General features: G+C 38.0%; 2 protein-coding genes across 3 annotated transcripts; both read right to left on the bottom strand.

Annotated features, from left to right (window-relative positions):
- Positions 1-47: 47 nt before the first annotated feature.
- Positions 48-10,628, bottom strand: acsl4b (acyl-CoA synthetase long chain family member 4b). 2 transcript variants are annotated; one of them, XM_057319110.1, is made up of 15 exons: positions 10,498-10,628; positions 8,373-8,607; positions 8,043-8,220; positions 7,843-7,952; positions 7,591-7,729; positions 6,261-6,411; positions 5,944-6,067; positions 5,781-5,852; positions 5,539-5,678; positions 5,130-5,299; positions 4,951-5,025; positions 4,672-4,866; positions 4,469-4,583; positions 1,604-1,761; positions 48-1,319 (listed from the first exon to the last, which is right to left on the bottom strand). In XM_057319110.1, the coding sequence occupies exons 2-15, from the start codon at positions 8,601-8,603 to the stop codon at positions 1,162-1,164; spliced, it is 2,016 nt and encodes a 671-aa protein (XP_057175093.1). In that variant the 5' UTR covers positions 8,604-8,607; positions 10,498-10,628; the 3' UTR covers positions 48-1,161. The 2 variants fall into 2 exon arrangements, with proteins under 2 accessions (XP_057175093.1, XP_057175084.1); XM_057319101.1 differs by having other exon boundaries at positions 10,494-10,626.
- Positions 10,629-11,880: 1,252 nt separating this feature from the next.
- On the bottom strand, positions 11,881-15,146 carry cwc15 (CWC15 spliceosome associated protein homolog). Its single transcript, XM_057319401.1, has 7 exons — positions 14,944-15,146; positions 14,271-14,411; positions 13,736-13,842; positions 13,538-13,641; positions 13,353-13,460; positions 12,931-13,058; positions 11,881-12,180 (listed from the first exon to the last, which is right to left on the bottom strand). Exons 2-7 carry the CDS (start codon positions 14,399-14,401, stop codon positions 12,051-12,053), a joined length of 708 nt encoding a protein of 235 aa, XP_057175384.1. The 5' UTR covers positions 14,402-14,411; positions 14,944-15,146; the 3' UTR covers positions 11,881-12,050.
- Between the last annotated feature and the right edge of the window lie 278 nt (positions 15,147-15,424).

The raw sequence follows: 15,424 nt of genomic DNA, 5'->3' as shown, positions 1-15,424 counted from the left end.
ACAGAAAGTGGTTTGACAGGTAAATGAGACAAATAGTTCAAAACTGCTTGGAATTAAAATGATTTTTTATTAACACAGGAAGCATAACAAAAGTGTACAAAATTTAAAAAACAAGAAATAATCAATGCTGAAATAAATTCAATTTGACTTCTCTATTCAAATTCTATTGTTCGTGCTGTACATACAGTACACATGGCCGGGAGAGTTTATGCTTGTTTTCTCATCAAGTTGATGATAATGGACCATTGAACTCATGAAAAAGTGCCCACCAGGGTCAAGTATTCCTGATAGATACTGTATGTTATATTTTGTGTAGTAACATCTATTTTTGTCCAGCCAAAAGGTAAATATTGTAGCAAAAATACGACTTTTCAATTTGATATCAAACACGTGGTGATATGAGGTCACTTATTAATCTCACCCGTGCATGTGCACATGATCTAAAGATGAAATGCATGAAGACAACATAAAAGCCTTCCTCCCTTTCATGGCAATAGTATACACAATCCAATTTTTAGAATGACACTTTAATAATCGTATTTATGTAAATATAAAATCCCAGATTATGTTCTGCAGTTTACACACTTCCCAGTTATATTTCTGCATTTTTGAGCGATGGTGCATAGTGCGAGTTACCACGAGAAATAGGATACAGTATCTGTGCAAATCACATCAACAACAATCGACATAGTGACATACCAAATAGATTTCAAAAACAAGTTTCAAGTAATGGTTGCACAATTCATAAAACACTCAAAACATTTGCATTGAGGCACTGTTACAAAAAATAAAAACAGCACATACTTAAATTTCATTATACAAAGCTTTCTATGTGGAAAGTTCCTCAAATTGTCTAATACGTACACACAGAGGAAGTAATGACCATATACATCCATCAGGGGGCAGAATGGTGTTTCTACTGAGATCAGCAGGTATTAGATCTGTTTATAAGTCTGAATTCCAATAGACACACTTTATCTGGAAAGTACCTATGCATTAGGACGGTAACGCATACAAATTGTGTCTTGAGACAACATGATACCTCAGCATATCCCTAAGCACCACAAGGGGTGATGGGTAACATGCCATGATGTGGTACGTTCTATTCTGGAAAAAAATACCATGCCAATTGAAATTCAGCACATATGTGTTGCATGTGTATTATTTAGCCCCATATAACCTCTCAATGTCATTTATATAATGTTGCTTCAAATCTTTTCTCTTTAGTTTGAAGGCATCCGTCACCAGACCTGTTTCTGGAGTCCAAACCTCTGAACTTAAACGGATCTTCTGCGGAACCTCAAACCTCTCCAGTTTATCTACAGTAACAAACACACAAAACAGTATTTATATACACAGATAAATACACAAACATGAAAGCCGTTGACGTTTTACAACTAAGCACGCACACAGATGTCTGCAGTTTACAAAAACTTAACCCCAACATAACCCTCAGATGACTGTACTATTTGAGAACATCCATCTAAACACTCTTCAAAAAACTCTTAACAGCAGATCTCTGCAGCCCACTCACTCAAAGCAAAAATATTTTCACGTGCATAACACAAGTAGGTTGTAGAAAATAAAAATAGCAAAGACTTACTTGTAACTGCAATTTGTTTGATGACTTTGAGCACTTCCTCTTCCATCATCTTGTGGTTACAAAGCTCCGCCCACTCGCCTTCAATCCCATTCTTTTTGGCCAGCTCAGTCAGTTGCTTCTGATTGGGCACCACGAAGCTGATCACGTAGTTCTGATCACTAAGAGAAAATAACCAAAAATTCTGCGATGAATTACTGAACCTCAAGTTGTTCCAAACAAGTCAAAATGTTTTTCTTTGGTTGAACACAAAGAAAGATATTTGGAAGAATGTTAGCAACGGACATTTCTGGGACACTATTGACTACCATTAAAATGGTTGTCAAATGTGCCCAGAACTGTTTGTTGTCTGCCTGCCTCACTTGACCCTCTGCAGTTTGCATACAGGAGCAACCGCTGCACTGATGATGCTATTGCTTTCACCCTACACACTGCTCTCTCCCATCTGGACAGTAAGAACACCTATGCGAGAATGCTATTTGTGGATTACAGCTCTGCATTCAACACCATAGTGCCTGCTAGGCTTGTTATGAAACTCCAGACTCTGGGCCTAAACGAATCTGGTAACATTACCTCATCTCCGCTGGTCCTCAACACTGGTACTCCTCAGGGCTGCGTTCTCAGCCCACTCCTGTACTCCCTGTACACACATGACTGTACAGCCACACACAGCTCCAATGTCATCGTCAAATTCGCCGATGACACGACGGTGGTAGGCCTGATCACTGACAACGGCCTACAGAGAAGAGGTGCATGCTCTGACACGCTGGTGCCTCACTCAACACCAACAAATCCAAGGAGTTGGTGGTGGATTTCAGGAGACAGAAGAGAGAACACACCCCCATCATCTTCGACGGGACACCAGTGGAGCGGGTCAGCAGCTTTAAGTTTCTAGGGAGTCCACATCTCTGAAGACCTCGCATGGGCTGCTCACACAGATGCAGTGCTGAAAAAGGCCCCTGAGGAAATTTGGAATGAGTCCCCACATCCTCCACTCATTCTACACCTGCACTGTGGAAAGCATCCTGTCGGGCTGCATCACTGCCTGGTATGGAAACAGCAACAGCAACAGCAGAAATAGAAGAGATCTACAAAGGGTAGTGCGAACTGCCCGCTACACCGTAGGAGGTGAGCTTCTCTCCCTCCAGGACATCTACACCAGGCGGTGCATGAGGAAAGCCCGGAGAATCATCAAGGTCTGTTCTCTCTGCTCCCCTCAGGCAGACGGTTACGCAGTATTCGATCACGCACAAGCTGACTGAGGGACAGCTTTTTCCCTCAGACTATCAGGCTGCTGAACACTCAGAACTGACACTCGCACAGCACACCTCTCTGTCTATACCATTCACCATGCACTTTAACTCCACCACCACAATTTTACCAACTGGACTTCAATGTAGCATGCACTGCACTTTAACACAATAATACTCTGACAACATCTATTTACCAACCATTACATCAACAACCACTCTGTGCATTGTGGATTATGTGTATAATGTTGTATATTTTGTATATTATTGTTTTATTTTAGTGTATATACTGTATATGAAAGTATCCTGTTATTTGTAAAATGTCTAAATGTGTGTAATGTTATTTGTTAAACGTGTATGTTATTTGTTAAATGTGTCAGTTGTATTCTGCTCCCAAGCTTTTCACTCACCACGGCACACGTGTTTTGATTTGAACAGAACAAAAAAATTCTACTTTGTCAATGGTGCCCCAGAAATCTCAGTTGGTAACATTCTTCCAAATATCTTTCTTGGTGTTCAAACAAAAAAAATGATACAGGTTTGGAACAACTTGAGGGTGAGTAATTCATGACAGAATTTTCATTTTTGGGTGAACTATCACTTTAAGAGCCACTTGCATTTATATGAAACGGTGATGCTGTTAACAACAGTGAATATATTGAACTATAGATGGGGTGATTGACCATTTGGAGTAATTTAATTCAGAGAGCCATGTAATAAACGCCATATAGTTGTTTATTTAATTATTGCGTTTAATTTTAAGATAACTATCCCCTATAGATTTAATTTATATTTTATCAGTAAACGTTCAATCACAAAGTCTATAAATCCACTTTGCATTTTCAGCTGTCTATAAATCATTCCTCGATTGAATATATATAATTATAAATCAAATTTATTTGTGGATAAATTAAATGTTCATTTAGTTTCTTAAATGTTTAAAACAGTGATAATACTGCATACCACGGTAAAGTCCTATCAGATACCATGATATGATAAAAACGGATCATCGACACATGCCTAGAAGGAAATCTACAACCAGCCAACTACAACCAACAGTACAGCAAGCTGGTGACTATATTTGACTTGTCAGGTTAACTATCAAATAAAAGAAAGCCTTTTTAAATACCCCACTCCAGCTTCCAAGAAATATAATTTTTTAATACAGGACAAAAAACATGTTTGTCAAACCATTTTAAAAGGTTCATAAGCCATAAAATTTAGTTTAACAGAGATCATAGTCCCATTCTTTCCACCATGAACAGGGATTAAATTTTAAATTACAGTAGAGCACTATTAGTCTATTCAGATGACACATATTTTCATAAACATCTCATTTTGTGAGTGGCGAGTCATAAGTGGTCGTAAACACAATTAAAGTTAATTTCTTTTCACATGCTAATGTAATCTTCAAGTGGTAAAGGATATGGAGGAGGTTATATAAAATAAGACACCTAAGGTAAATAGGTGGGGTTGGGCAGGTGCTTGTAGCTTGTACACTCTGGTAGATGATTATTAGATTACATGAGCAAGTTCCTCCTAAACCTTACATAACTAGTGTTATGTAGGTCAATCTATAGTTGTAGAACATTGTGTTAACATAGAGATTCTGATATACCTGCTGGCATAGACGCAGATGTTATCAATCAGGGGGCTGTTCTTTATGGTGGCTTCAACCTTCCCCAAAGACACATATTCACCCGCCTGCAGCTTCACCAGGTCCTTTTTGCGATCTGAGAACCGGAGGTGAAAAGATTTTAAAGGAACAGCGTTTCATCTCAGATGTCTCAACAGCAGCTGGTTTCACAATTCACATCTCACCGACAATCTGCAGGCAACCGTCTGGATGAATTTCCCCAACATCTCCAGTACAAAACCAGCGCTGGCCTGCCTCATCTACCCAAAAGTTGTCGTTCTCTCCCTCCCCCTCATTCCCATAGTATCCCACGGCAACATTCGGCCCACCAATCAAAATCTCCCCTCGTGGGTGCGGCTCATCCTGACTGGCGTATCCACCTAAAAAAAATATAGGAATTTCAAATAATCTGAAGAAACAGTTAAGTGCAGTAGTGTTTGCACATGCGTGTGTGTGTGTCTTACCCTCAGGCCAGTCTCGTAGCCTGATTTCAGAGCAAGCGAGAGGAGCGCCAACTCGTCCTGTACTGTAATCAGAAACTATAAACACACAAAAACACATGCTTGAACACGCCGGCATGAGAATTCAAGCGTTTTAACATACAGGAAAATGCTGTTGCGTGAGTGTGTCTGTGTTTACTAACATGCTGAGATAGTTCCTGCTCCACATGTTTCCGTAAGGCCGTAACCCACGGCGACAGGACAAAAACACACGTTCATGAATCTCTGAGTGGAGGCAGATAGTGGAGCACCACCACTTAACATAAGACGCACACAACCTCCCAGCAATGAACTCACACGCTTGAACAACAACCTGAAATACACACACGATGACATCATCATCACCTCCATCAAAAACAAATGAGAAAGTAGGTGTCTTTTCAGGTTAATATTTTATTTAATTTCATCTTATTTTAGACAATTGTTAGTTGTATTTATATTAGCACTATTTTTATTGTACATCCATAAGCTATGTCAGGGAAAATAGCAAGACATTAAGATTGTTAAGATTCCATACAAGCTGTAATTATGCAAGTGTATAACAGGACTCACATGTTACACATCGGAGAATCAGCTCCTCGCACCACCTGCTGCATTTTATAGTTGAATCCCAGTTTAAACAGTGTCCTCTGAACCACTGACATTTCTGACAGTTTACCATTTACACTCTTATGGATGCGATCCATGATTTCCTACAAAGGCATACACACAAAAAAATGATTTCAATAAAGAGTAGCAAAAATAAAACTTTTTCGATATTTAACATTTTTTTTTGGTATATTGTAGTTTCTTACTGGTACTGCAGCGATCAGGGTTGGTTTAAGTACAGAGCAATCTCCCACTCCACCCTTCTTTATTTTAGTGGACTGCACACACACAGAAACATACAAGAACACAAGTCAAACAGAGATACAAAAAATAAAAGAGAATAAAATGGTGTGCATGAATGTGTGTTACCTGGTCTGTGAGTGTGTTTGGGGAGGAATATCCGACCCTGCAGCCGGATGACACACAAGCCATTTCTGCAGTCAGCTCCAACACATGAGCCACTGGGAGATAAGCAATATATGTGTCCTGTGGACTAAACACACAAACACATTTTTTTAATGATGATATTTCGCCTAAAAGTCTAGAAAAAAGCAACACTATACACAATCATATACAGTATACATGCCTTCGATTCTCACACAGTTCTTTCTTTTTACCTCCATCACTCTTCCTAATGTAATAATGCATTATAGGAACTATAGTAGTCTTCTTATACAGTCGCTCACCCCAGTCCCGGTATCCGCTGGCACTGTCCCGCCAGTCCTGCGATCAGATTACTGTGCAGCATCTTCACTCCTTTTGGCCGTCCCGTAGACCCACTGGTGTACATCACCACTGCGAGATCAGATGCAGCGGCCCTCTCATAGTCTTCACTTACTGAGGAGGAGAATCAGATGCTATTCAGTTCCTCAGTTATGATGCAGTGTGTTGGAGTTCAGTGAAGAGCAATTACTATTTGGACGATTCATTTCTTGGCGATTCATTTTGTAATAGTTTTCAATAGGCAACATTTAATAACTATCTTAAATTGCCTACTTGACCATAATTTTGTAATGAATGTTACTATAAGAAACAATCCATGTAGTAATAAAGAAATCGGTAATACTGCACAGCAGAATCCCTGGTGTGAAATGTACACCCGCTGGTGTATGAGTCTCACCCACGGGTGTACAAACTTACACTGAAGCAGTGTTGAATCTACACTTTCTGGTGTGAAATGTTAAGTAACCAATTGAGTTGAGTTCACTTTACAAGTGATGATTGATCATTAGTGATGACACCTGCTGTTCATGATCAGAGTCCACTGAAGAAGTGAACAAGAACAGGAAAAAAAGACTGTAGTAGACTTACTGCCACACAGATTAATGTCAAATAAATACACAATCAAATATGTTAATAAAATACATCTTTACATGTAACTAAATTAAACTCTTGACTTCTTTGAATATGATTAGTAAAGCTTTAGTTGTATTTAGTGTTGCTGATTTTGTTTTACTGAACAAGTCATTAGAACCATCAATGTTTTATTTGGTTGGGTCCTTGGACTATAGACCAAGCTAGTAGTTTTCACTGCCTGTGTAAAGCAGTGTTCAAAACATACATGATGTTACACCAAGCAGGGAAATGCATTGCATTGCAATGCAATGAAACGCAATGTAAAGTCATTTATTTTTATTCAGTAGAAGCATTACTTATCAAGGAAGGGTTAATGGAAGAAACAAATGAAAATAGTGTTACTTTGTATTATAAAATGCAAGTAGTGGTAAAATGCTGTTGTAAAGATTTGAGCAGAAGTTCTTTAAAAAATTCTAAGACTTCAATGCTCATCCTACAAGCCTCAACAGTGGTGGTAAAATTAGCGCAATGCATGCTGGGCGTCATTGTTAAGTTTGATGCTATTCTATTACCCAGCATGTACTGCAGCATTAACATTTTATTGATTGTCACCAGTTTTACCAAGAAATCATTCATTTCTGAATATAGCCCAACAGATCGGTGTGAAACATATACATGCTATTTCAGTTATACGTCTGGTGTGAAACCAGACTGACTCACAGTTTTCTGGCTTTGCCCCAAGGTCCATTACTTCCTGCACGCTGTGGATGGTGAGAGACTGTGGGTAATCTGCATGACATATTTCCCCACTGCCTGCATAGATAATATGCTGCAACCTAGACACTGCACTCAAAGTACCCTGAAACAAGAAATATTAAAACTGAAAATGCAAGGCCTGCATATCAGCAGAATCTTGAATAACTGATCGAGTCACGCCGATAAACACACACGCATATCTGTGGGTTTATGTACCTTCAGTTTGGTCTGTAGCAGCTCTGTGCTTGTGATCAAGTGAGTGGCTCCACATTGATTCAGTCCGTACGCTACAGCATCCTCTCCCAGAGAAGCATATAGCGTTACCACTGTAACACACACATAAAGCAAAAATGTTCATCTTTAATCTGTTCATCTTTGTTTTTTGAGGTAATTCTGTGCATGTGCGTGTTTATTACAGGGGTAGTTGCGTCTGAAGCAGGCCTGCGCTGTGATCATCCATTCTGCTCGTGTCTCACAAAAGATGGCGATAGTTTTACGTGGCCTTTGACCCAAAGCTGCCAGACCACTGCCAAACTTTTCCACTGCCTGGTTGATGTCTTCATAAGTTAACCAGCTGTAGTTGCCAAGGACAAGCTACAAACACACACACACACGCACACGCACACACACGCACACACATCAAGAATTCAATATCAACTGACGCCATTTTCATCTCTGATTACTTTATATGCAGCTAACTTACAGAAAGTCCAAAAGAATAAATCAGTGAATGAAAGAATATTTACCTTCTTAAAGATCTTCCCATTAGGCTGTGTTTCTTCTTCTTCACTAAGAACCTCTCTGGTTCCCAGACAGGGCGCATGACTGAATCTCTTTACCGCATGCAGAAAAAGCTTATCCAGCGTGTCATCGCCCTCAAATCCCTGCGCTACAAGAGCATCCACACTTTCTATCGCCCGGTACGGCCCTTCTGGACTCCCACTTATACTCCGTGCTCTCTCACAAAGGGGCAACATGACCCTACATTCAACACACAGACCAAAAACATACTTTAATATGAACATCAGCTCCTTCAATCGTCTCTTTGTGCTCTACACTCAGAATCACACTGTTAACCCCTCTCAGAGAATCAGTGGACACAGAAAAAACAGTTTCATGTGATTGTCCGATTAGATGTTGTTTGATAAACCAAAGCAGAAAGAGAGAAAATATGGAGAAAAAAAGGGAAGTGGGAGATCAAACCACTGACAGCCAAACCATCAACGTTCATCAATTCCTAAGATAACCTTAAAAAAGGAATCAGATCTGTGGTCATCTACGAGCAATTTTGTTTGTTTCACTGTCATGGTGACTTCACATGTTCATTATACATTATTTTAATGTATTTTTTTATATATTATGTATTAAGAACAAATAGACATGATGCCATAGCAGAAGCAACACATATACCTTGGCTTGAATACATTGGAATAAAACTGTTTGCCTAATGCGTAAATGTAACTTGTATTGAAAGTGGCAGAACCTGAATCATACACAAACAATGACAACAAAATGTCAGTGGAACGGCCTTGTTTCTGTGGTATATTAAGTTGCAACATGCATTGTACGTGTTTGAAAAGGTATTACACAGTCATTGGTCACAGGTGTTGGTAACCAACTTTAAAGTGATAGTGTACCCAAAAATAACAATTCTGTCATCATTTATTCACATTCATGTTGTGCAAAACCTGTATATGGCTGTCTTCTATGGAATACAAAAGAAGATATTTTGAGAAATGTCTCAGTGGTTGTGTTTCTAAATAATGGAAGTCAATGGAGTGTTCTTTAAAATATCTTCTTTTGTGTTCTGCAGAAAAAAGAAAGCCATACAGGCTCGGAATGACATGAGGGGGAGTAAATGATGACAGAATTGTTATTTTTTGCTCTTTAACCAGCTCAAAGTGGAGCTTTATAAGCAATGCAGTGTATGTGTTCTCCATGTGCCGAATATATTTACATTTACCAGCTCTTTCTTTCGTGTTCACTAAGACCAAGCCTCTGTTTCCGTATTGGTCACCACAGTTTCCCTTATATACAGTACATTATACCCAAAGAAGTCTTTAGAAACATCACTCCGCATCACCTAAACCACTTAGCATTTTGCTGACACAAACAGTAAGACCCCTCAATCCATAAAAAAACAGTACAGGTTACAGCAACATTTTTTAGAAGAAATACTCTGTGATGTCAACAGTTTGGAGGGATTTGAGCAGCGTGTTCAGGAAGTGAGATGACCCACTTAAACATCTGGAAAAACTGTCAAACACAGACACACAAACTCAAAACCAATACTGTGTAATTTTAGTGTTCTAGCATAATACAGCAGTCTTCAATGAAAAACAGAAGATCAAAACCTTTCGGACAAGTTCAGAAGTTGCTTTTGTGTCACCACCAGTAACTTCAAAACAACAACTGTGGATAGATTGCAGTTAAGTATTGAAGCTGTTTTATTCAATGTTAGTTTTTGTTTGGAATCGCAACACCGGCTGCAGTATGCATTTAGTAGTAAGCACAATGAACACGTTTAATAAAAGAGCGTTATATTAATTCATTCATTAATAATAAATTAGTACTATGTTTTAACCTCAACCACATACAATGCATAGGGAGCTTTTGTCATTCATAATTAACTCAATAAAGGCTAAAATTTTATGATCATGTCTATATTCTTTTATTCTGAAAAAAACATGTATTGTACACTTTTTTACAATCAAAAGCTAAAAACTTCCCCTTAGTTTCATAAATGTGTTTTACAACATAAATACTCACAATACATACAGTTTAATACTACTCTAAACATCCAACATTAAAACTATCCTTGTTCAATCAAACTTAAGTGAAAAATGTAAAGTGTATCGAAATCTTACCTACAAATACAAACTGTTGCAATTCTTTTCCTTCTTCAGACAGACAGCCAAACTGGAGGTTGTGGCTTCCCTTTTTTCTCTCTCTCTCCTTCTCTGTCTCACTCTTAGGTTCTCTTGGCTGATTGGAGGTCTTTTGAACAGTCATAGTTCCTGTAAGACAAATTTAAGCCCACCCGCTAGTCTTCAGCCAATCAGAAGACAGAGACGATGAGGAAGTTCTGAGGTTACGTCTGAGTTTGTAGAGAGAAAATCTGGAGGTGCCTCATATACGTGCATTTTTTCCTTTGGCCAACTTACACAATCAAACACGTCACAGTTGAGAATTTCCTCAGACTTAAAAGAACACTACGTACTATTAGTCCAACACCCCAATGTGTTAAATGACATTACCGTTGCACAAGACGCATTCCAAAGCCATGCAAATAGTAATTGAAGATGTTGATCATAGGTCAAACAGTTCATATAGAACAATCCTGACCTGGAAATGTGACTCATGTTTTGCTCACTAATTTTGATCAGATATAGGGTCAAATGAAGGTACACGGAACCTCTAATGCATTGGTCACCATCCCCCAAATTCTTCATGACCATTTTATATCAGTACATCTAAACAGATCCTTCACGGCTGGTTTACTCTTACTAACTGAAAGAGAATACTAATTCTGAACAAAAGGTTAACAGATTACCACTGTTCCGCTAAATGTATTTTGAGAATTACAGTAAAACGCATTGAGGTCAAACAGAAAAGCACAGATGGGAGATCAGCAGCAGGTTTAACTCTTAAGTTTAAGAGCCAGTTCACTCTTGTTCAACAGAACAAATACATTTATTAAAAAATGTCCTTAGTCAATGGTGGCCAAGAACTGTTTGTTTAAAAGCATTCTTCCAAACATTTTTCTGTGTTCATCAGAACAAAGAAATTTATTTGGAACAACTTGAGGGTGAGAATTTACATTTTTGCGTGAACTGTCCCTTCAAGAGACAAATCAACATCTTTTACTTGCTTTCTGGGGGTTTAGGTAGGCTACTTTGAGACGACCTGTTTAAAACTGAATTGAAGAGAGAAAATAATGAGTGCTGAATATAGAAAGAACAAACTGCTGACACAAAGAGAACAAAGAGTCCCCCGTGAAAGGACGCGGGTCAGACTGGTTTTTCTCAGGTCAGATCTGCTTCAGTGATTTTTAAATCGCAGCACAGTTCTGACCGAGAACAATAAGAGCAGGGAAAACTGCACAGAACATAAAGGAAACAGAACTTAAAAATTTCTAATTAGCTTAAACAAGACTAACCCAAATAACATTTCGCATTTTCACAAGAAAAACATGAAAATAACGCACGGGTTTCATATGTTATGAAAATCATTTTGAAACCAATAAAATGCATTCACAGGAATATTTTTTATTTTGGACACTGTTATTCAAAGTACACTTCTATTACACTCCAAATACTAAATGACATCACATAAGAAAAGGATATTTTAAAATGAAAAAAAAAAACAACCAAGACATAAAGCCAAGACATAAAAATTGTTGAAGCATTCTATAACAGAACGCCTCATTTAACATATTTCTCCATGAATTTCTTGTGGAATTCAGAACGCAGTGTGTCGTTAATGAAGCGTTTCTCTTTACGGGATTCATCCACTCCTTTAGCGCAGTTCTTAAACACAACATCATCGTCCCACCTGCAAAATTGACACATTTTCCACTGAAGGTTTAACGCTACAAGATTTAACGTTATTGCCTCAGTTTTTGTAGACACACTTGATCTCGCACCAAGAACATTGGATTTTGTAGATTGAATGAAAACCATATATTCTTATGGATTCTATACAATGCAACAGTTACTGTACATTAAAAGCAAATGATGACAAAATGCAAATGTGTTAATATGTAGTTACACCTACTAAGCAGACCTTATTAAATTAGTTAATATCTGTACATTTACAGTACACCTGTATTATTGTAATTACACTGTAATAAAATTCTGGAAGGCAGTGAAGTGTTTATTATTAGGTGGGCTGTACTGTGCATTAAAGTTTAAAAATCTTAATTGTTTCCGAAGCTGTAGTTTGTTACAAAGCAACTAATATCTAGTCTAATGGGTTGTAATCTTACATTATTGCACATGAATGACAAGGTGTTTTTCCATCATGAAAAAACTTCTTAACGGTTTAAAAAAACTTATTTTTTCCATTCATAAAACAACCTGCTATAATAACTGGTCACGTTTCAAAAGCTCCCATTCAACAAATACTGCTTTGCTTGTAAATAAACTTGCCTTGCTTTATTCTCACTAGAACAAAAAGCTAGATTTAGGTTTCAGAGTAAAGAGTTTTATAGATACTCAGTGTGTCGAGAATTTAAAGGCAACTTTAAAGAGAAGACACAAAACAATAAATAATTTGTGTTGCTGAATATTTTTTATAAATTACCTTCTTTTTACACTGAATGTGTTCTGTATCTGTGGCGGTGGTTGCTGGCCTGCCAGATTAAGCAGTGGATTTCCACTCAGAATGTTCTCCATACGTATCCTCTCCTCCTCTGCCTTCTGTTCCCTTTCCTAATTGACAGACACAAACCAAACATACACAGTAATGACTCACGTCCATAACATCACACGTTATGGACATTGCTAGTGCTATGCTCTAACATGTGGCTCAGTGGTCAGATCATGGCGCTAGCAATGCCAAGGTCATGGGTTCGATTCCAGGGGATTGCACGATACAATGTATAGTATATTGCAATGTAAGTCGCTTTGGATAAAAGCGTCTGCAAAATGCATAAATGTAATGTAAATATACATCTCAGCCCTGTTAATTGATTTAATCTGCCAATACTGATCAGTGAGATTCACCTTCCTCTCCTGTTCCTCAGCTCTCTCTTTCTTGATCTTCTCTAGTTCAGCCAGCAGGGCAGCGGTGTCATCATCACTGTCAGAACCTGAGTCTGAGTCTTCATCCTCCTACACCAAAACACACAGATTTCAGCAATTAAATAATAAGGTATACATTTAAAAAATGTTTTTTTTTTTGTGCGTACATCAGTAAGGGGATCATCGGCATCGAGGTTGGCAGCAGGAATCTGATCCAGACGTGGCCGCTTTGAGGAGGATGAAGATGAGGAAGACGAAGAGGTTGTGTGTTCTAAAGGACAAAAATATCCACCGTTTTTAAACAAATTCCTTGTTCCAACAGACAAAAAGAAGTAAAAAGGCAATAACAACACATGTTCTTTTACCTCTTGCTCCTCTGTCTCTGCTCTTCACAACAGTTCTCTCTCTTTCCTCCAGCTCACGTCTGAAATCACGAGCTCTCACCTCCTCTGGAGCATCCTGGGTGGGCTGTCTGGAGCAAGACACATTTCAGCATTCACTTAAAGAATTTCAAGAGATATTTCTCCCCAAATTGAAAATTCTGTCATTATTCAACACCCCAATATTGTTCCAAATCCATATTTTGTTTTTTCAAATAAATAAAAAAACACAAGGCACTAAAAGTAATACACACATACACAACTCATAAACTAACTTTAGTCTTCTGAAACCATACAGTAGCTCTGTAAGGAACCAACCACAATTTACAGTATATAAGTATTCTACTGTTATTTTGAATAAAATGAACAACACAAAACTAGGGAGGAGAGTTAGAGCTGAATCCATCTTGGACCAAAAATCTGTATTGAACATACTCTGGACTGCCATCATCTGCAATCACTTTTAATTATATAACACTGAACTGCTGAACTCAGTTTTGTAGAATAAGATGATGTTTACCTGTATTTGATCTTGGTGTGTCCTGGCAGATCTCTGCTAGAGTACTGTTTGGATAAAGCACTCAGATCACCTTCTCCTTTACCTCGCCCTCCCCGGGCAGGCTCAAATGTTGGCCTTGCTGCTGTGGTCATCTTCAGTTATCTGAAACAAATACATTATAAAACATACTTTAAATCTTAGCTGTAATAGTCTTCACAAATGACTGTTTTTAAACTATACCTTGCATTTACTGAAAATACAAACACAAATCCAAACAAGGATCAACTAAATCTTGCTTCTGCATTTTTGTCTGTGAATATTAAACATCAGACCATAGAGGAATTTAAATTATATTTTTATTCTGCCATCTTGCTTTTGCCAGAACAACTTTACAGCTACTTCACTTTAACTTAAATTAGTTACTTTAGTAACAATGCAGTAATACTTTTTTCACATAACAACATATATACAAATAAAACAGCAAACCGAACTGAACACATCGAGGTACAAAATGTAATACAAAAACGTCATTGTTATGAACATTATTTCAAAAGGACGGTGCACACGTCTGATTTGTTACGCTCAATGAATTGTATAATGATCTGTATAAACCTATTTTATTATTTGTAATGTTATATATTGAAAATGCCTCTATAGTTAGCTGTAGCATGTCGTTGTGTTATCATAAACTCACCTGCAGCAAGATGATCGAAATCTCACCTTATAATGCCAATATAACAACGACACTATACAAACTCACCACACTAAATGCAAAAACTAAACCGTAAAAACCAGCTTTATATATTTATGTTGGCTGTTACAGCCACGGCTGCTTTTAGACAAGTATCGCAACAGCCACCGCGGCATGCACACACGATGTCACGTGAATGTGGATGCTACGGCGGCTGCTGCGGGACAAAAAATCCTTCCAGAACACGCATACAATTCCATGGTAAATCAAAAAGAGCAAATATATGACCGTGATGTGAACTAAAGTCTATTTAAAAGGCACATGACTTTCAATTCCAAGTCCAGAATTTGTTTTATTATGAAATATGCAAATACAGTGAAGAATTTTACTCAAATGTTAAGCAATTTTATTTAGAAAGCTTATCTCAAGCAGTGTTTCTTAAAAGGATAGTCCACCAAAAAATGAAAACTCTGTCATGAACTAC

Source organism: Triplophysa rosa, linkage group LG2, assembly GCF_024868665.1.
Source record: "Triplophysa rosa linkage group LG2, Trosa_1v2, whole genome shotgun sequence".
NCBI classification, from domain to species: Eukaryota; Metazoa; Chordata; class Actinopteri; order Cypriniformes; family Nemacheilidae; genus Triplophysa; species Triplophysa rosa.
The sequence above is the reverse complement of the archived record's forward strand: the minus strand, read 5'-3'. Positions and strand labels throughout refer to the sequence as shown.

Bases quoted from the DNA above. Each gene is read 5' to 3' on its own strand.
- cwc15 (XM_057319401.1), bottom strand. From the start codon at position 14,401: ATGACCACAGCAGCAAGGCCAACATTTGAGCCTGCCCGGGGAGGGCGA. The intron at 13,843-14,270 runs GTAAACATCATC...GTCTTGCTCCAG, and splicing joins CACACCAAGATCAAATACAG to ACAGCCCACCCAGGATGCTC. The intron at 13,642-13,735 runs GTAAAAGAACAT...TTTGTCCTTTAG, and splicing joins CAGAGACAGAGGAGCAAGAG to AACACACAACCTCTTCGTCT.
- acsl4b (XM_057319110.1), bottom strand. From the start codon at position 8,603: ATGTTGCCCCTTTGTGAGAGAGCACGGAGTATAAGTGGGAGTCCAGAA. The intron at 6,068-6,260 runs GTGAGCGACTGT...TTGTGTGTTTAG, and splicing joins CAGCGGATACCGGGACTGGG to TCCACAGGACACATATATTG. The intron at 5,300-5,538 runs GTGAGTCCTGTT...TGTGTATTTCAG, and splicing joins GATTCTCCGATGTGTAACAT to GTTGTTGTTCAAGCGTGTGA.